The following is a 21,351-nucleotide window of genomic DNA, read 5'->3' as shown; positions in this document are numbered from 1 at the left end:
AGGGTTGTTTGTATTATACTCTACTGTACCCCGAGGCAGCTCAGCAGGCCTCAGAGTGTGTTGTTGTTGTTGCCTGAGCTGAACCCTCTGTGCAGAGCAGGCTGAGCTGAGTCCAGTAGTTCAGTGGGTCCAGTCTGTCAGACAGGATGCCCAGAGAGCACCCAGGCGTGCGGAACACACTGTGATCCACTGCTCTTCCTGTCTGACATGCCGCTTCACTCTGCTCTTCCATGTTACATAACAGGACCATCGCTGCTGCTGGTCTAAATACCAAGGTCCGCGCAGGCCAATGACAACATACACAAACCCAGTGCTCTTAGTGCCCACACTTGGCACCGCTGAGCAAGCTGTCCAGTACAGTACTGTCTTTTGTGTGTGAGTGAAGTGTGCTCTGCCATTGTGCTTCACAGTAACTGTTGATATGTTACAGGTGCTGCAGGCCCACGACTCTTCACCATCCACCAGATCGATGCCAACTCCAACAACCTGCCCAAAGCCCACACCTGGTGAGTGTCTGTCTGCTCTGACCCTGCAGCTTGCCCTTCAGGAACAATGTATGCCTTCGTCAAAACTGGGAAGGGCACTTTGATATATCAACATCATGCTTTAGGTTTAGGTTTCCACCCATGTATCTGTTAACCATGAACATAGAGAGGTCCTAATACCAAAGGCTCATGCTCAAGTCTCTCTTGTCCTCTGTTTGTTCAGCTTCAACCGGATCGACATTCCTCCCTACGAGAACTATGACAAGCTGTATGACAAGCTGCTCACTGCTATCGAGGAGACGTGTGGCTTTGCTGTGGAGTGAGACGCTGCTGACGCAGGGGTCAGCAGGAACAAGGAGGGGAGGAACTCGACCATAGTCAGACCCCACCATCCAGTTCACCCAGGGGAAGGGGGCATCTGTGGTCCAGTGGCCCAAGGACTCTCTCGCCCACAATAGGGACATGTGGCCAGGCCGAGGGGGGGGGCAGAGGAGACCGGAGCGAGCGGTCTCATCTGTCTAGGGGTTTCCCCTCACCCCCCTCTTTTAAAAAATAAAATGTTCAGCTGCTAATAACTCAGACTATTTACTAACTTGTGGAACTGTAAAAATGGCTGGCTCTTCCTTTTTTTAATAAGTTTAGTTTTAGCATTATAAAAATAGTCAGTATTCCATGTAGCTACGCACCATCTTACCAAGCAGAACATGAAGTCCACAACTAAACAAAACATTGGCCACATAAACAAGACTGGTATCACTGGTTTGATGGAGTCCATTGTTACCCACGGTTACCAACAACACTGAATGGTGCTTGGTATGTTTGGAGGCAGGGACTGAAGGGAGCATGAAGGCTCCTTAGCACCCCCTGGTGACTGAGTCCTCTTCTACCACTGAGGACTCTTGGTGCATCGATCTTCACTCAGAGGCTGGACTTTGGAGCACATGTTCAGAACTTGACCTTATGGAGAAAGACATGCAGGGCCCCATTGTCAACGACCCTCTCCAAAGAAAGCGGGCTGGTTTTCAGCACTCCATTCCCAGAAACCAGTGTCACACGTCTGACATCTAAGCATGTTTGGAAATTTTAATAAATAGCTTGAATGGTGTTATTTTTATATAATGGGAAAATGAAAAAAGAAACACTAAAATGATAAAGAATTTATTTCTGTTATATTTCAGAAAGCTTTTGCCATTATTCCAGAAAAAAAAAATATATATTAAAAGTGTTACTGTTTAAGCTTGAAAGAAGTACACTAAGATTGCTGTGGGTGAAATCTTTACATAGCCTCTTTCCTACACAGTAAGTAGAGAGGTGGTCTTAAGGGTGGGTTGTCTTTAATACACACAGTCCTCTGAGTGCCATAATACTTCTGACTGAATCTTTTCAACTATTTAGATATTAACCTGACCCTTTAAATTCCAGTGACATCATCCAGTAGGTACTTGTGGTGGGGTATGTATGATGAGTTCCATAGGCCTTTCTCATGATGTCATGATTGTTTCTTCATTGTGATCTGCTCTGTCCCCACAAAAGAATGGCTAAGAGTCCCTGCTACCCTGATCAGCATTTTGGTATGTGAAGATTATACAGATCTTTTGTAAGTGCTACTCTTGTCATTCTGGCAAATAACTACTACTACCTTCCGGTTATGGTCTTCTGGTGCTAAATAAGACAGCAGTTTGCTCATTTCTTTCAAGATATTGGCAACCAGTCTTATACCTGGGGCTGAGATGGGCGCATAGCAAACTACATCCAAAAAGTTGCAATGAATTGAACAAACATCACTCAGACCTCGAGCCACATTCTCAGGAGATGTCATATTATTTGTTGTATTATTTGGGAGCTGACGTGGTCAGATACAAAACCTTTTCCTCTGTAATGGTTGAATGTCTTATACAGTACATTAAGTTGAGTGGCTATAAAGTCCACATTTGTCATATGTATTGTAACCCAACAGTAGACATTGGCATGTGATTGTTGGGTTTCTATATCTCCATATTGGCTATAAATGAAATCTGAATGAATGAGATGAAACCCCTAATTCTACTCACCTGAACCTAGCTCAACAAGTATGGGTTTGGGGGAGAACATATTTATTTTCTACTCATTCAAACAAATTGTTGAATGTTTTCTTATATTTTTGTTGAAAGGCTGCCTGTCTAGCTATCTATGACCATGGACTGTTCTTAAAGTTAGCATACATTGAAAATGAATTGCTCATCTTTTTCTTTTATAGAGGTGTATGCAAAGTGACGTGTCCTCAGATGGTGTTTTGTACAGTGATAGGTTATTGTTCATTAATGTGGATCACACAACCTGTAATTTATCTTTAACTTAAGTTTTTTTATTTTTTATTCACACATACAGAACTATTTGTCGCCGTATGTACTAGGTGACTTCTATCTATTTACCAGATAGGTCATGGACTGATTGATTTTATATTGAAACATTAATTTACTTTAAAAGGCACAAAAAGATCCCTCGACAGTCTGTTTCTTACACAATCTCTCTGCATTACTCCATAGCTGCAAGCTGCCTCCCTGAAGAATGGAACTTTTTATTAACAAGTCAAATTTGAGATGCAGCTTTTTGTTGCTTAATTTTTTTGCATGATCCACGAGCAGGACTATATCTCTTATAGCTGACTGATGCAATTAGATGTACTTAACACTATCATTTTTGTAAGAGTATTTTATTTTTGTGTGTAATTTAGGTCTAATTAAACTTGCCTTTGTCAAATGATATGAGGCACCTTGTATGTGGCTGTGCCTTGTCTTTTGTCTGTGTATGTGAGAGGTTTTGGGGGCTTTCAAAGCATTTGGGCTGAATTTCGCAGTATTCAGGAGCTCAATTTGAGCTCCTGTGAGCTCCTGTGCATTCAATTTCCTTTGATCATCATTGACGTCACTACAACTTGATTGGAGTCCACCTGTGGCCAATTCAATTGTTTGGACATGATTTAGAAAGAAACACACCTGTCTATATAAGGTCCCACAGTTGACAGTGCATGTCAGAGCAGAAACTATATCCTGAAGTCCAAGGAACTGTCCTTATATCTCTGAGAGAGAATTGTGATGAGGCATATATCTGGGGGAGGGTATAAAACAATTTCTACAGTGTTAAAAGTGTCCAAGAGCACAATGGTCTCTATCATTGGAAATTGAAAAAATATGGGACTACCCAGACTCTGCCTAGAGCTGGTCGTCTGACCAAACTGAGCAATCAGGCAAGAAGGACCTTGGTCAGGGAGTTGGCCAAGAACCCCAATGACCACTAACAGAAATGCAGAGTTCCATGGCTGAGATGGGAGAACCTGCCAGATTGGTCAGGGAGGTGACCAAGAACCCCAATGACCACTAACAGAACTGCAGAGTTCCAAGGCTGAGATGGGAGAACCTGCCAGATTGGTCAGGGAGGTGACCAAGAACCCCAATGACCACTAACAGAACTGCAGAGTTCCAAGGCTGAGATGGGAGAAACTGCCAGATTGGTCAGGGAGGTGACCAAGAACCCCAATGACCACTAACAGAACTGCAGAGTTCCAAGGCTGAGATGGGAGAACCTGCCAGATTGGTCAGGGAGGTGACCAAGAACCCCAATGACCACTAACAGAACTGCAGAGTTCCAAGGCTGAGATGGGAGAACCTGCCAGAAGGGCAACAGTCTACAGCAATTCATGAATCTGGTCTTTATGGAAGGGTCCCTCCTGAGATATATTATACTAAACAAAAATATGAACACAGCATGCAACAATTTCAAAGATTTTACTGAGTTACAGTTCATAGAAGGAAATCTGTACATTTAAATAAATTCATTAGGCCCTAATTTATACTTTAAACATGACTGGGAGCCAGGCCCAGCCAATCAGAATGAGTTTTTCTCCACAAAATGGGCTTCTTTACAGACAGAAATACTTATCAGCACCACCCCACCCTCAGACGATCCCACAAGTGAAGAAGCCAGATGTGGAGGTCCTGGGCTGGCGTAGTTAAACCTGGTCTACAGTTGTGTGGCTGGTTGGATGTACTGCCAAATTCTCTAAAATGACGTAGAGAAATGAACATTCAATTCTCTAGCAACAGCTCTGTTGGACATTCCTGCAGTCAGCATGCCAATTGCACGCTCCCTCAAAAGTTTAGACATCTGTGGCATTGTGTTGTGCGACAAAACTATACATTTTAGTGGCCTTTTATTGTTCCCCGCACAAGGTGCACCTGTGTAATGATCCTGCGGTTTAATCAGCTTCATGATATGCCACACCTGTCAGGTGGATGGATTTTCTTGGCAAAGGAGAAATGCTCACTAACAGGGATGTAAACAAATTTGTGCACAAAATTTGAGAGAAATAAGCTTTTTGTGCATATGGAAAATGTTGGGGAATATTATTTACTTCAGCTCATGAAACATGGGACCAACACTTTGCATCTTGTGTTTATATTTTTGTTCAGTATATATTATTTACAGTATATTATATTAAAAAGGGACATGACAGCATGCCTGGAGTTTGCAAAAAGGCACATGAAAGATTCTGAGAGCATAAGGCAAAAGATTCTGTAGTCTGATGAGACAAGAATTTAACTCTTTGGCCTGAATGCAAAGTGTTATGTCTAGAGAACCAGGCACAGCTCAACACCGATCTAACACCATCCCTACCGTGAAGCATGGTGGTGGCAGCATCATGCTATGGGGATGCTTTTTAATGGCAGGGACTGGGAGACTTGTAAGGATAGAGGCAAATCCTTGATGAGTACCTTCTTCAGAGTCTAAATGACCTTAAACTGGGGCAATGATTTACGTTCCAACAGGACAAATACCACAAGCATACAGCCAAAGCAACACTGGAATGGCTTCCAAACAAGAATGTGAAAGTCCTTCAGTGGCCAGCCAAAGCCCTGACTTGAATCCCATTGAAAATCTGTGGAACGACTTGAAGATTGCTGTTCACTGCCACTCCCCATCTAACTTAACAAAACTTGAGAAAATCTGCAAGGAAGAATGTGAGAAAATCCCCAAATCCAGATGTGCAAAGCTGATTGAGACATACCTACGACGACTCAAAGCTGTAAGCGCCACCAAAAGTGCTTCTACAAAGTATTGACTCGGGTGTGTATAAATTGAGCAGTTTATAAAAGGCTGGTAACAGCAGTTGTGATGTGTGCTAAGGTGCAGAGAGTCAGCAGGTGATCAGTCCAGTTCAAGTGTTCAGCAGTCTGATGGCTTGTAGATAGAAACTGTCTCTGAGCCTGTTGGTATCAAACCTAATACTCCGATACCGTCTGCCTGGCGGTAAGGGAGAGAACAGCTCGTGGTTGGGGTGTGTGGGTCCTTGATGATGCAGCGTGCCTTCCCTAGGCACCGTTTCGAGTAATGTCCTGGTTGGGTGTAAGCACGGTCCCAGTGATGTACTGGGCTGTCTTCACCACCCGCTGGAGGGTAATTCCACAATCAGTTCCTTTGTTTTGTTGACGTTGAGGGAGAGGTTATTTTCCTTAGCAACTGTAATTGAGAACAGCGTAGTACATGAAGAGTATTGTCTGCTAACGTGTCTCTGACTTCAAATCAGGAAAGGGGATACGGGAAGGGTTACTTTCGAAATTAGAAAGATGACATTGCTCATTTTACATATAGTATAAGAGCAGGAAATGTTTAAAAAATAATCTGGAGTAACGGCTGTTATTACAATACTACACTAGTTCGATTACCATGATACAATAAACAGGTCAGTTTAGGGTCCTGTTTCATAGAAGATGAAGTATTATAGCACACTAGTATGTTTTATGTGAGCCTTTAACCAGCTTTTAAATCTTGACAAAGTGGGAGCTGTAAAGTTTCCATTTTAATTTGAGCATTTATTTGAATTAAAATGAGTCTGGCATGTCCTGAGCAGCAGAGGTGTGAACTGAAGTGCTTTCATCAGTGATGATGGTGGTGATAAGTGCATTTCAGCACAGATAAAACCACAAAGACCAGGGAGATTTTCCAATGCTTCACTGGTCACCATAGCAGCACCCACCTGTAGCACGCGCTCCAGCAGGTATATCTCTCTGGTCACCCCCAAAGCCAATTCCTCCTTTGGTCGTCTCTCCTTCCAGTTCTCTGCTGCCAATGACTGGAACAAACTACAAAAATCTCTGAAACTGGAAACACTTATCTCCCTCACTAGCTTTAAGCACCAGCTGTCAGAGCAGCTCACAGATTCACTGCACCTGTACATAGCCCATCTAGAATTTATCCCAAACAACTACCTCTTCCTACTCTTCCCCTACTGTATTTATTTATTTTGCTCCTTTGCACCCCATTATTTCTATTTCTACTTTGCACTTTCTTCCACTACAAATCTACCATTCCAGTGTTTTACTTGCTATATTGTAAACTGCTCAAAAAATAAAGGGAACACTTAAACACCACAATGTAACTCCAAGTCAATCACACTTCTGTGAAATCAAACTGTCCACTTAGGAAGCAACACTGATTGACAATAAATGTCACATGCTGTTGTGCAAATGGAATAGACAACAGGTGGCATTATAGGCAATTAGCAAGACACCCCCAATAAAGAAGTGGTTCTGCAGGTGGTAACCACAGACCACTTCTCAGTTCCTATGCTTCCTGGCTGATGTCTTGGTCACTTTTGAATGCTGGCGGTGCTTTCACTCTAGTGGTAGCATGAGACGGAGTCTACAACCCACACAAGTGGCTCAGGTAGTGCAGCTCATCCAGGATGGCACATCAATGCGAGCTGTGGCAAGAAGGTTTGCTGTGTCTGTCAGCGTAGTGTCCAGAGCATGGAGGCGCTACCAGGAGACAGGCCAGTACATCAGGAGACGTGGAGGAGGCCGTAGGAGGGCAACAACCCAGCAGCAGGACCGCTACCTCCGCCTTTGTGCAAGGAGGAGCAGGAGGAGCACTGCCAGAGCTCTGCAAAAAAGACCTCCAGCTGGCCACAAATGTGCATGTGTCTGCTCAAACGGTCAGAAACAGACTCCATGAGGGTGGTATGAGGGCCCGACGTCCACAGGTGGGGGTTGTGCTTACAGCCCAACACCGTGCAGGATGTTTGGCATTTTCCAGAGAACACCAAGATTGGCAAATTCGCCACTGGCGCCCTGTGCTCTTCACAGATGAAAGCAGGTTCACACTGAGCACATGTGACAGACGTGACAGTCTGGAGACGCCATGGAGAACGTTCTGCTGCCTGCAACATCCTCCAGCATGACCGGTTTGGCGGTGGGTCAGTCATGGTGTGGGGTGGCATTTCTTTGGGGGGCCGCAAATTGCCATTAGGTACCGAGATGAGATCCTCAGACCCCTTGTGAGACCATATGCTGGTGCGGTTGGCCCTGGGTTCCTCCTAAATGCAAGACAATGCTAGACCTCATGTGGCTGGAGTGTGTCAGCAGTTCCTGCAAGAGGAAGGCATTGATGCTATGGACTGGCCCGCCCGTTCCCCAGACCTGAATCCAATTAAGCACATCTGGGACATCATGTCTCGCTCCATCCACCAACGCCACGTTGCACCACAGACTGTCCAGGAGTTGGCGGATGCTTTAGTCCAGGTCTGGGAGGAGATCCCTCAGGAGACCATCCACCACCTCATCAGGAGCATGCCCAGGCATTGTAGGGAGGTCATACAGGCACGTGGAGGCCACACACACTACTGAGCCTCATTTTGACTTGTTTTAAGGACATTACATCAAAGTTGGATCAGCCTGTAGTGTGGTTTTCCACTTTAATTTTGAGTGTGACTCCAAATCCAGACCTTCATGGGTTGATAAATTGGATTTCCATTGATTATTTTTGTGTGATTTTGTTGTCAGCACATTCAACTATGTAAAGAAAAAAGTATTTAATAAGATGATTTCTTTCATTCAGATCTAGGATGTGTTATTTTAGTGTTCCCTTTATTTTTTTGAGCAGTATATTTACTTTGCCACAATGGTCTTTTTTGCCTTTACCTCCCTTATCTCACCTCATTTGCTCACATTGTTTATAGACCTATTTTTCTACTGTATTATTGACTGTATGTTTGTTTTACTCCATGTGTAACTCTGTGTTGTTGTATGTGTCGAACTGCTTTGCTTTATCTTGGCCAGGTCGCAGTTGTAAATGAGAACTTGTTTTCAACTAGACTACCTGGTTAAATAAAGGTGAAATAAAATTAAAAATAAAAACACCTATTGGTAAATGGGTGAAAATAAAAAAAGCAGACACTGAATATTCCTTTGGATGCAGTATCAATGCACCCTCAGTTGCCGGAGAGGAAGGAAACCACTCAGAGATTTCACCATGAGGCCAATGCTTATTTTAAAACAGTTACAGAGTTTACTGGCTGTGATAGAAATGGGATTTGTTTGATTTGCCACAAACATAATGCTTGTTTTCAGGACAAAAAGTTCATTTCTTTGCCACTTTTTTGGCAGTTTTACTTTAGTGCCTTATTGCAAACAGGATGCAGGTTTCCGAATATTTGTATTCTGTACAGGATTTATTCTTTTCACTCTGTCAATTAGGTTAGTATTGTGGAGTAACTACAATATAGTTGGTCCATCCTCAGTTTTCTATCACAGACATTAAACTCAGTAACTGTTTTAAAGTCACCATTGGTGAATACTTTCCGAAGGCACTGTAATTATAGACACCTGACCCAGAACTACACTATCAAGTTAAGAGGTTAGGGACCTTTTACTGTAAATCAAAATTGTGACATTACAGAGTAGCTTTTATTCATTTAAAAACATAACCTGATTAAGTGGCTTTAGGTCTACCATCTTTTACGCTAAAGTAATCAGCATAATTCTAATTTTAGGGAGAGTTTCCTGCATATCAACTGCACTAGTTTGAGACTGCCATCTAGCCATATTTTTTTTACTGGATGTGCTTTCTTTGAGTACTGACGTCACTTATGGTAAAAGGAAAGCAACCGGATCACAACTGTTTTTTTTTTTGTACATATGCTTTCGCCAACAGGTTTCATTAAATAATCCCAAGTGATACACCCAGAGAGCTATGTCTAAATATATCGCTTTGATACACCTAAGAGCGAGAATTTGTTTATTTGTCAAACGGCAGTCAAGCATCAATCATCATGTCACCAGAATTAGACCCTCAATATTTATTGGAAATGAGCATCAAGATCACCGTGAACTTTTACCAACCTGTGAAGTTCATAATAATTGGCTTCATATGTAGCCCAGTAAACTGAATGGTTTCCCGAGTCATACTATATCGTCGCGTGAATTTCTCACATAAATAATTTTACGGACACACCGTCGGCATTTATATCACAGCTGTTAATACGGTATGAATTTACTCGTATAAAACTAGTTGGAAACGTGGTTATTGTGATACAACATAAAATGTGATACATTGACAATAATACTAATACCTAGCTAAATGCCACAAGTTGTGACCAATAGCATTCTGTCGTATTTGAGATTTAATTTGGAATAGCTTTTGTTTCAAAACCTTTTTTTATATAATGGATTTTCATATGGGATACAGATACTTTATCTATAAGGCGCCTTTAACATTATAAACACATTGCGACAAAATTACCTCCTCCATTTCACACAATTTTCGGAACATAGACGCAAAATATGCACGTGTTCCCTCCAAACAGCTTTGAATGTGACATTGTGCAATGTGCTGCGGTGTAGTCAGTTCACGGCGGATTAATACTTCACTCAGACCGAGCGTGACACTTCCTCAAGCAATAAAAGCCGAATCTCTTTTTTTAGTTCACCGGCATTTCAGCAGCATCACCGCAGTTCTGGTTTGATATCGGATTTTCAGGCGTAGTTTATTTGTCGTTTTTATTTATACACTTTGTTTACAATATGCCTGGATTTTCCGACAGAGATCGTGGTAGAGATAGAGGGTAAGTGTTTGAATTAATTTTAGGCGAATTTAACACCTCGTGTTGTCTCGCCAGAAATGGCTGACATGACGCACGGGATAACGGTAGCTAGTGTACTCGTTTAGCTAGGTGTATTTCGTTTTAATTTTTTATTTTTATTACTTAGACTGCCGTTTAACATTTTTTAAATTAAAATGAAAACTATCGAAATTTATTCAGAATCAGAAAGGTCCAGCGCTTTTTTTTTTTTTTTTTAAAGGCCTCCTTTCGTCATGAAACTAGCAAGAGGCCTGATCTGAATCCGAAAACCCTTAGCTGGAGGCCTGCTTATTAAAATACCAACCAGCTAGTCAGCGGTTGTAATCTTTTAATTTACGCTATCACATTTTCATAACGTTAATCTGAACATTAACATTGTGTCTCATCGTACAGCAAGTGTCAGATAACCGGTAAGCTAGCCGACTAAATGTATTTGTACGCCATGTGGCATTATTGAATGCGGATACAAAATGCCGGCCGGTTTTTTTTTTCCTTCATTGTTCCTGTGCCGGATATATATTGAAGATTGCTGTGTTTTTAACGTGACTCAGAGTCCTATAAGCCAAGCATTTCTTCTAGTTTGTTGAAACGCTGGCTATAGCTTCTGCGTAGTATTGAAGTTGGGCTAATGTAATGTTTAATTAGTTACACGCTGACTGCTAGTTTTATGCTAAATCTAAAATGTAAGTTTCTTTGACTGGCGAATACTCAAGAGAGTTTATCCACAGGTAACCTACATCTCTTTTACATTGGTTGGCGTGACTAACATTAGACCATCCATTTCCCCAGTTATGGCAGCGGACCACCTCGTTTTGGAGGCGGTGGAAGAGGTGGTGGTGGGGGGAAGTTTGGTAATCCCGGTGATAGACTGCGCAAGAAGCACTGGAACCTTGACGAACTCTCTAAATTTGAAAAGAACTTTTACCAAGAGCACCCCGATGTTACTCGGAGATCTCCGGTATGTATTCTAGTGGTCAAAATCCAGATGCAGCTGAATTACTGTAAATGTTACAATGGCCATTGGCATGTGTTCTTGCATTAGTTCCTTTTTTGCCCAATCACCAATGGCCACTTGGTGATGTCTTTTGCATTGCCGTGCCAATTTACCTGTATCTCTACATGTTTTTGTCTTTGCAGCAAGAGGTTGCACAGTACAGAAGTACTAAAGCTGTTACTGTGAAGGGAAGGGACTGCCCTAATCCAATTATGAAGTTCCATGAAGCCAGTTTTCCAAGTATGCACATCCACTAATATCTGACACATTCAGTTGAAATATTTATTTCTGATCCAGACTTATCTTCAATCTGGTTTAGTTTTCATGTACCCCCCCTCTTTCCACAGCCTATGTGATGGATGTCATTAACAAAGCAGGCTGGTCAGAACCAACACCGATCCAAGCACAGGGTTGGCCACTGGCATTGAGTGGCAAAGACATGGTTGGCATTGCACAGACAGGTTCTGGGAAAACTCTCTCAGTAAGTGTTGTGAGAAACTTATCCTTGATGACTATTCCAGCAACTTAGAATTGCTCTTAAAAATAAGAGGACTGATGGTGTTTTTCTTTACTGTAATGTAATGTCCAAAAACTTTTCTGCAGTACTTGTTGCCTGCAATCGTGCACATTAACCACCAGCCTTTCCTGGAACGTGGAGATGGCCCTATTGTAAGTACCCATGGAGATTCAAAGACTTGTTTCTATTCTCGCACCCACCCAACATGGATTTATGGCATTCAATCTTTCTTTCAGTGCTTGGTGCTTGCCCCAACCCGTGAGCTGGCTCAGCAGGTCCAGCAGGTGGCGGCAGAGTATGGCAGAGCTTCTCGCCTGAAGTCTGTCTGCGTTTATGGGGGCGCACCCAAAGGGCCACAGCTCCGTGACCTGGATAGAGGTTCGTTCCACAACCGCTCTATGTATTTGGCTGATTTGAATCTATGGTATTTGGTGCTCAAAATTGTTTATTATAGGTGTGGAGATTTGCATTGCCACACCTGGCAGGCTTATTGACTTCCTGGAGGCGGGAAAGACCAACATGCGCAGATGCACTTACCTGGTCCTGGATGAGGCTGACCGAATGCTCGACATGGGTTTCGAACCACAAATCCGAAAAATTGTGGACCAAATCAGAGTGAGTTCTGTTGTGATGCATTAAAGTTCTAATAGTCTACTGATCTCACTTGGTACAGTCGTCAGGGGAGAATTCTGACGCGTTCCTTGTTCTCTCCAGCCTGACCGACAGACGCTGATGTGGAGTGCCACCTGGCCCAAAGAGGTGCGCCAGCTGGCAGAGGACTTCCTAAAGGACTACGTCCAGATTAATGTGGGAGCTCTGCAGCTGAGTGCCAACCACAACATCTTGCAGATCGTGGATGTTTGCAATGATGGCGAGAAGGAAGACAAGTGAGTCCTGTCTGACCTGTGGCATTTCTGTACTGTATATGTAATGGGTGGGAAATTCTACTTAGATGCTAGTTTCTTTAGGCACTAATTGAATGCTTCCCCCTTCCAGACTCCTCCGCCTACTTGAGGAGATCATGAGTGAGAAGGAGAACAAGACCATCATCTTTACAGAGACCAAGAGGAGATGTGACGAGATCACTAGGAGGATGAGGCGGGATGGGTAAGTGGCATCAATACTTCGTTCTTTAAACTCAGGGTACTCGTGTGTTTTACTGGACTCAATTGACACTTGCTCTTTTTAGTTGGCCAGCAATGGGCATCCATGGAGACAAGAGTCAGCAGGAGAGGGACTGGGTGCTCAATGGTGAGTTTATCACAAGAACAATTTAGTATGACACAACCTCTTATGGCCAGGTATCAATTTCCTTTCCTTTTTTCAGAGTTCAAGTTCGGAAAGGCTCCAATTCTCATTGCCACAGACGTCGCTTCCAGGGGTCTAGGTTAGTTTCATTCTGTCCTTGGTCCCTTGTACCAACTTTTTTTTCTGAAAGAAAGTGGTTCTTTCTATAACTCTTCTGCCTTCTGAGTTTTTCCCCTATCTGAAGGAGCGGTCTTTTGAGGCAGGGCCTTGGCATGACACGCCCAGGTCTCCAGAGGGGGAAGGAGGACTCTTGGAGGTGTCCTGACTGGGACATCACCCAGTCACATACAGAGGTGGCGGGGCCTGAGTGCTGACTATCATGCTGGGCTACCCAAAGGGGGGCCTAAATGAGGGTTAGCCGCTGCACCCCTGTAAATGCAGCTGTTCTCTGGCATCGGTTTGGACTGCTTCACACCCAAGCTCATGGCTCCACCAGGCTCTGCTGTTTCCATGTCTTGCATGTCGGTTTGGGCATTGTATTGCAAGTCATCGAGTTCTGGAAGGTGTAGCTTTTCTCAAAGCATGTGACAAATGTGGCAGTTTCCTAAACTTCTGTTTTGAGAGCAGTTGTAAGTCCAATTACACGTTCACCTCTGTAATGATATGGCTACTGGCGCATAGTGTCAGTGGGTCATGTCAGTTGGCTGGGGACAAAATCCAAGCTCGCACTCCTCCCTCACCTGCGTTTCAAGTCATGTCGAGACCTGCCAACGAGACATTTGATCACGTGAACACTGGTTCTGGGAATATCTTGCCTTGATGAGACTGGGGGGTACTTTTGTTATGGGTCACAGGAGTAAGTGGCTCCATCTTTTAGCTTTTCCCAATTGTTTAGTCTTGGCAAGACGTTGCAGTGAACTTATGAGTGTGGGAAGAAAGGGCCTTCCTTATCACCATAAGGTCCTTGTTTTGCCACTTTAGGAGGCAACAGTGCACATAGTGGCGTTACTGTGTAGAAGCACCCTGCAGTCACTTGGCATTGTGTGGGGAGTTTTCTGCAATGGGAATGGACTAGTGAATGCATACTCCTTTATGGTAAGACTTCTGATCCTTTTTTAGGGGTGGGGGCTGATGAATGAATTGAGGGTTAGCTGGATTGGAAGCATTTGGAGTGCATTGTTTCTCTCTTCCCACTGTAGTAGCCCCACGGATTTAGTCTTTCTGTTGTCTAATCCTATTCTTTGCAGCGTAGTGGAAAAACCAGCTACATCCAGTGAATGGTTGTACTAACTTTGCTCTTTTGGTCTGGCTGTTGTGGTGTGCATCTTTGTGCGCTCCTTTTTTTGCCACACTGCAACACATCCTACAGATGTTGAAGATGTGAAATTTGTCATCAACTTTGACTACCCCAACAACTCTGAGGACTATATCCACCGCATCGGCAGAACTGCCCGGAGCCAAAAGACTGGCACAGCCTACACCTTCTTCACCCCTAACAACATGAGGCAGGCCAGCGACCTCGTTGCCGTGCTCCGTGAGGCCAACCAGGCCATCAACCCTAAACTCCTCCAGATGGCGGACAGAGGAGGTAAATCTAATTGGTGAGATACAGGAACTGTGGTTCAGCTGCAGCCATTTTTTTTCTCCCTTTTTGTTGACGTGGATGGGTTTGGCAGAGTCAAAGCTATGGGATCTTGATTTATTTTTGTTAGCCATTTGCCCCCTACAGTGTTTTCCAATGTACACATTTCATATCACTCAAACTAGCATGAAAGCCCACTCTAATTTGTTGTCGTTTTTCCTTTCAGGTCATTCAAGGGGAGGCAGAGGTGGTAGTGGATTTAGGGATGACCGCCGGGACAGGTACTCCTCCGGGGGCAGGCGTGACTTCACTAGCTTTAGGGACAGGGAAAACGATAGAGGTTTTGACAGTGGACCAAAGAAGGTCTTTGGCACAAATTCACAGAGTGGAGGCTATGGGGCAAGTGGCTTTGACAAAAGCGGCAATGGTTTTGGCGGCTATGGCAGCAACGGCCAGTCAAACTATGGTACCAGCCAGGCCGGGGCATTCCCAACGCAGAACTTCCAGGCCCCACAGTTTAGTGCCAACCAGGGAGGGGCACAGAATGGCATGAGCCATCAACAGTTCCCCTTCACACAGCAACAAGCACCACAGCCCATGGTGCCTTACCCAATGCCCCCTCAATTCCCACAGTAAACATGCTCATGAAAGTAAAGATGGTAACTTATTGCTTTTTTGTCTTGTTTAGTCCTATACTCTATCCAAAATTGTACTGTTTAATTTTTTTACACGGGGTTCAATGGATTTTTTTTGAACCTCTATCAAGTCCTTGTGGGGGGGGGTCCTGCAGCAATAGTGATGGCGCACAGTTTTGCTTTCTTTTACTTATTTAATTTGTTACATTCCTCAGTGATATTTAGTCTTATTTTGTACTAGTTATTGCAGATGTATTGTTTTGTCCCACCTGTACCATTTAAGTGATATGTTAAGATCTTAACAGGGAGGCACTGCATGGCCTTCCGATTAAAAACCAAAAATACATATCGTGTCGTCTTCTTTTACACCATTACATGAATTTCAGTAAACGCTTGCCTGTCCACTTTGCTTCAACGTCGTGTAAATGGCTGTCCGCTCAGGAGTGGTACTATTTTTGTCTAGCAGAATCTACTCGACTGCTTATGCTTGACTACAAAGCACTTATGTTAATACTGGGGTTGAGACTTGCAGTTATGCCAAATCAATGTAGTAGTTCGATTTAAAGACTTCCTTCAGTGCTATTTCAAGGACTTCAGAGCTATCTCACGTAGCACCTCAGTATAACTCCCTCCTGCTTGTGTTATGGTAACATTGTCAGCCTACTGATGTGCCTTATGTAAATCAAGTGTTAAATGAGGATTAAAGGAGATTGGAGTGACAGACTGGATAGTTAAACAACCTCCACCCTTGTCAGTGTTAATGGGTACTGTCTGACCTGCCACTAGGTTGACTTTCCCTAAAATTGACCAGGTGGATAACTGCATATACCTAGTTCTCTAAATGCTGAGGCAAATGTGCACATTCATTGCAAAATATAAAATGTCACCCCCCCATCGGTTTTGTTGGTGTCATGTCTGCTGTGCAATGCTAGGAAAGGCTCTCAGCTGACCTGGCTGATTTCATTAACCGTTCTGAGTCGGTTTCTGCTGTGTAGGTAATACTTTACCTAATGCAGTAAGGAGGGAGTGGCCTGGCTATACAGGAAACTGTACCAGCTGTCATGTCTTGAACACAGCCTTCTGTGTCTGGACTGGCTGCTTTTTATTTTTTGGGGGGAGAAATTGTCAGTAAATTTCATCTGCCATCCATTCATTAAGGCCTGGATTTACTCAACTATTTACCAAACATCTCTCTGCTCGCTTTCACTGAGCAGCAAATGAAGGCATCCTCTCTCATCCCTCTAGCAAGCTGGTGTGGGTTGGTTAACTGGTTGGCCCTGTCTGCCCACTGAGGTGTTGGCAGGGACTTGTTTGGGTGAAGTGACATAAATCTAAAGCTCAACACAGAATGTTTTGACACCTTGTACTGTATCCGTTCTAGATGGCAAACAATGCGAGCAGATAGTGACTATATGTCTGACCCTACTGGAGAAAAGCATGGAACTCATGATCTCAGTTTCTTCTAGATGGCTTGAGGGTGAGAGGTACATATTTTCACAACCGTGATGATCTGAATGGCCCTAAAGTACATTACATGACCAAAAGTATGTGGACACCTGCTTGCTGAACATCTCATTCCAAAATCATGGCCATTAGTATGGAGTTGGTCCCCCCTTTGCCGCTATAACAGCCTCTACTCTTCTGGGAAGGCTTTCCACTAGATGTTGGACCATTGCTGTGGGAACTTGCTTCCATACATCCACAAGAGTATTAGTGATTTTGGGCGATTAGGCCTGGCTCGCAGTCGGTGTTCCAATTCATCCCAAAGGTGTTCAATGGGGTTGAGGTCAGGGCTCTGTGCAGCCCTGTCAGGCTCCCGAGTGGCGCAGAGGTCTAAGGCACTGCATCTCAGTTCTAGAGGTGTCACTAAAGACACCCTGGTTCGAGTCCAGGCTGTATCACAACCAGCCGTGATTGAGAGTCCCATAGGGCGGTGCACAATTGGCCCAGTGTCGTCCGGGTTTAGCATCATTGTAAATAAGAATTTGTTCTTAACTGACTTGCCTAGTCAAATAAAGGTTAAATGTTTAAAAAAGCTATTCCACACCGATATCGACAAACCATTTCTGTATGGACCTCGCTTTCTGTGAGCTTGTGTGACCTTCCACCGCCCATTGTTGCTCCTAGAGGTTTCAACTTCACAATAACAGCACTTACAGTTGAACTGGGCAGCTCTAGCAGAGCAGCAATTTGACAAACTGACTTGTTGGGAAGGTGGCATCCTATGATGGTGCCACCTTGAACGTCACTGAGCTCTTCAGTAAGGCCATTCTAATGCCAATGTATGTCTATGCAGATTGCAACAAGTGTGGCTGAAATAGCTGAATCCACTAATTTGAAGGGGTGTCCACATACTTTTGTATATATAGTGTATGTTTAGCATGTTAACTGTAAATACTGCCTGCTTTTTCCTTTGTTAGTAGACTACGAAAGCTGGTTATATTTATTTATCTTTCCTTGTTTGCTGCAGCCTCGCCTAGGTAGGAACATTAGCATTTCTCTACACCCGCGATAACATCAGCTAAATATGTGTACGCAACCAATAACGTTTGATTTGATATTCACTAGACAGTTCCCTAAAAATATGGGCCTGGGCCAACATAAGTATTAAACACCTATTCTTGGGGACCCTTTTCATGTTTTCAATGATTAAGGGAATGCCCTTGTTTGCTTTGTTCCCATAACCTTTGTAGTTCAAGCCCTGCTCTTCAGTGTTACATACCTTGACTGAAATATGTTCTCTCTGTAAATGATTTGTGTGTTCTTGGCTGAGCCTCTCCCAGATTAGTGTCAGCCAGGCTTGCATAATGTGGAATTTAACCAGGTATGTGTTCTGCCCTGTGGTGTAGTGGGATAGGGGAGGGGTGTGGTGGGGTTACGTGTTAAGTCAGTAAATGAGATTGGACATTTACAATGCAGCCCCGGTAGCCCACACCTTATGATTAGGAAAACCTGAACTTTGAAAGATGTGCTTTTGTCGTCACCAGCACTGCTGCTTTACTCAGAGTGAGTATTTTTTTAGCTAGGATTATGAAGTGAGATAGGCCTACATCTTTTTGAAATGAACGATAAACGGACTAATCTGGGTTTGGCTGATACCAGGAGAACGCTACCTACCCCAATGCATAGTGCAAACTGTGAAGTTTGATGGAGGAGCAATTATGGTCGTTAGTTCCAGTGAAGGAAAATCTTAATGCTACAGCATACAATGACTTTCTAGTCGATTCTGTGCTTCCAACTTTGTGGCAACAGTTTGGGGAAGGCCCTTTCCTGTTTCAGAATGACAATGCCCCCGTGCACAAAGCAAGGTCCTTAAAGAAATTGTTTGTTGAGATCGGTGTGGAAGAACTTGACTGGCCTGCACAAAAGTCCTGACCTCAACCCCATCAAACACCTTTGGGATTAATTGGAACGCTGACTGCGAGCCAGGCCTAATCGCGCAACATCAGTGCCCAACCTCACTAATGCTCTTGTGGCTGAATGGAAGCAAATCCCCGCAGCAATGTTCCAACATCTAGTGGAAAACCTTCCCAGAAGAGTGGAGGCAGTTATAGCAGCAAAGGAAGGACCAACTCCATATTAATGCCCATGATTTTGGAATGAGATGTTCGACAAACAGGTATCCACATATTTTTGGTAATTTAGTGTATGGCATACAAGTAACTGCCAAAATATAGAAAACCAGCATAGTGTCTAAATAGGGCGTTTGGTCACCACGAGCTGCCAGGTTCAATACACCTTGACATAGTTCTACAAGTGTCTGGAACTCTATTGGAGGAATGCGACATCATTCTTCCATGAGAAACTCCTTTATTTAGTGTTTTGTTGATGGTGGTGGAAAACGCTGTCCCAGGCGCCGCTCAGGAATCTCCCATAGGTGTTAAATTGGGTTGAGATCTGGTGACTGAGACACACACACACCCTTTAAACCCCCTGTGCATCTTTGAAACCCCTCTTTTAAAGTCACTGAGATCTCTTCTTCTAGCCATGGTAACCAAAATAATAAATGGGCCTGTTTATACATGACCATAAGCATGATGGGATGTTAATTGCTTAATTAACTCAGGAACCACATCTGTGTGGAAGCACCTGCTTTCAATATACTTTGTATCCCTCATTTACTCAAGTATTTCCTTTATTTTGGCAGTTACCTGTAGTTCCCTCTTCATTCATCACTCTTCACTTTTTGTATCTTTAGTATCTTGCATGTTTCTCTACTGGCATGTTGAGGAGTCAGGAGAGTACTGTACCTGCTATGGATATGAGCCAGACACACCTACGTCAAGCCTGATGTCAACAGCATGCTAAACCACAGCTTTCACTCAGCCGTAGACATCACATTATGAGTTAGTAGCGTTAATATAACTCAGACATAAACTCCCACCTCCCACGTTTCTATTAATTGCACATGCTTGTGTAATTATATACCAGGCGGTGTCAGAGGAAGGCCCTAAAAATGGTCAAAGACTGTTCTCTCTGCTACCGCATGGCAAGAGGTACCGATGCACCAAGTCTGGAGCCAGTGGGACCCTGAACAGCTTCTACCCCCAAACCATAAGACTGATAAATAGTTAGTTAAATAGTTAACCATTGACCCTTTTTGCACCAACCTTTTTTTACTCATTACATATGCTGCTGCTACTGTTTATTATCTATTCTGTTGCCTTGTCACTTTATTCCTAGTTATGTGTACATGTCTATCTCAATTACCTCGTACCCCTGCACATCAACTCAGTACTGATATAGCCAAGTTACCTTTACTCATGGTGTATTTATTATATCTTGTATTATTACGTGTTATTATTTTTCTATTATTTCTGTATTATCTTTCTCTCTGCGTTGTTGGGAAGGGCCTGTAAGCATTTCACTGTTGTTTACAAGCATGTGATGAATACAATTGGATTTGATTCGATTTTTTTGATTATGAGGGCACGCTGCACATACACTCAGAAATCTTTCTACTGTCAGCAGAGGCCCCAGCTCTTCCCTCAGCGGTAAGGGTACTCTGCATTCCTCTCGGAGACCTTGACCCCTTATACTAGGGGTGGCAGGTAGCCTAGTGGTTAGAGCGTTGCACTTGTAACCGAAAAGTTGCAAGATCGATTCCCTGAGCTGACAAGGTAAAAATATGTCGTTCTGCCCCTGACTTGCCTAGTTAAATAAAGGTAAATATAATATATATATATATATATATATAAATACTAAGAGGGGTAAATCAACAGGATGTGTGTCTGATACTCAGAAGCCTGGGGAACTGTAGCTTACTGTATTGTTGTGTCCGATGCTGAACCCTATGGCTAAGCTACAAACAGAATACAATGCAAACCAGCACGACCACTCACTTTGGTCTGCACAGTTTTAACTTCCTAAAATAAAGGATCAACGGTGATGTCAAATGCTTGTCAAGTTGTCACGTTTTGTTTATTATCTTAGGTTGTTGTAAGATAGACTTGTTTAAACTTGTCCAGTTTCACTGCACCCTTTCTGTCTTTCTGTAGTGGGCTAGTGTGTCAGGCTGACACAACATTTAAATAGGTGTCATCACACTACTACAGATAGCTGTTACGGTTTCCTGGATATTTCTGTGATATTTTTACTACCCACACCCTCTTAGTCTGATTCTCTCTAAACATTATTCTCCTTCTCTGTTTGCTTGTTGGGTGGATAGCACAGTTGGAATGTTGTGTGCCCAACCTTCAATAAAGGTGTATGTAGTAGTAACTATGATGATTCTTGTTGGATATGTTTTTATGCAGTGTGAACTTTAGGCCGAAGTGGATGTTGGTGTATTGTTTGGCGTTACACTATAGCCTTTTGGTGTTCTGGCATTTCATCCCAAATATGTCTAGAATCTAGATATTCTATTTGTAATGACAACTAATCAGTGGTTTAATGTCATTACTAGATAATTCAATCTCCAATGTTTCAAGGTGGAAATGAATTTAGATTGGTTTGATTGAAGTCAGTAACTGTGAGTGAGTAGCACCCTGGAATC

At 43.3% G+C, this 21,351-nt stretch overlaps 2 protein-coding genes across 3 annotated transcripts in view; both read left to right on the top strand.

The window, feature by feature from the left end:
- The window catches only part of LOC106607065 (E3 ubiquitin-protein ligase SMURF2), a 60,052-nt gene extending 56,809 nt beyond the window's left edge, over positions 1 to 3,243 (top strand). Inside the window, exons 19-20 of the mRNA XM_045720310.1 lie at positions 431 to 506; positions 709 to 3,243. Of these exons, the coding sequence (XP_045576266.1) occupies positions 431 to 506; positions 709 to 808 (176 nt within the window). The 3' untranslated portion in view covers positions 809 to 3,243. The remainder of the gene's footprint in view (positions 1 to 430; positions 507 to 708) is intronic.
- Positions 3,244 to 10,070: 6,827 nt separating this feature from the next.
- Positions 10,071 to 15,702, top strand: LOC106607064 (probable ATP-dependent RNA helicase DDX5). Of its 2 annotated transcripts, none has more exons than XM_014203638.2 (13): positions 10,071 to 10,362; positions 11,170 to 11,338; positions 11,518 to 11,614; positions 11,722 to 11,855; positions 11,978 to 12,043; positions 12,128 to 12,269; positions 12,346 to 12,506; positions 12,606 to 12,778; positions 12,888 to 12,998; positions 13,081 to 13,142; positions 13,219 to 13,278; positions 14,509 to 14,727; positions 14,948 to 15,702. In XM_014203638.2, the coding sequence occupies exons 1-13, from the start codon at positions 10,322 to 10,324 to the stop codon at positions 15,355 to 15,357; spliced, it is 1,845 nt and encodes a 614-aa protein (XP_014059113.1). In that variant the 5' UTR covers positions 10,071 to 10,321; the 3' UTR covers positions 15,358 to 15,702. The 2 variants fall into 2 exon arrangements, with proteins under 2 accessions (XP_014059113.1, XP_014059114.1); XM_014203639.2 differs by having other exon boundaries at positions 14,509 to 14,740.
- Positions 15,703 to 21,351: the final 5,649 nt, after the last annotated feature.

This window comes from Salmo salar, chromosome ssa06, assembly GCF_905237065.1.
Source record: "Salmo salar chromosome ssa06, Ssal_v3.1, whole genome shotgun sequence".
Taxonomy (NCBI): Eukaryota; Metazoa; Chordata; class Actinopteri; order Salmoniformes; family Salmonidae; genus Salmo; species Salmo salar.
Note: the sequence above shows the minus strand (reverse complement) of the source record. Positions and strands in the feature narration are given on the sequence as shown.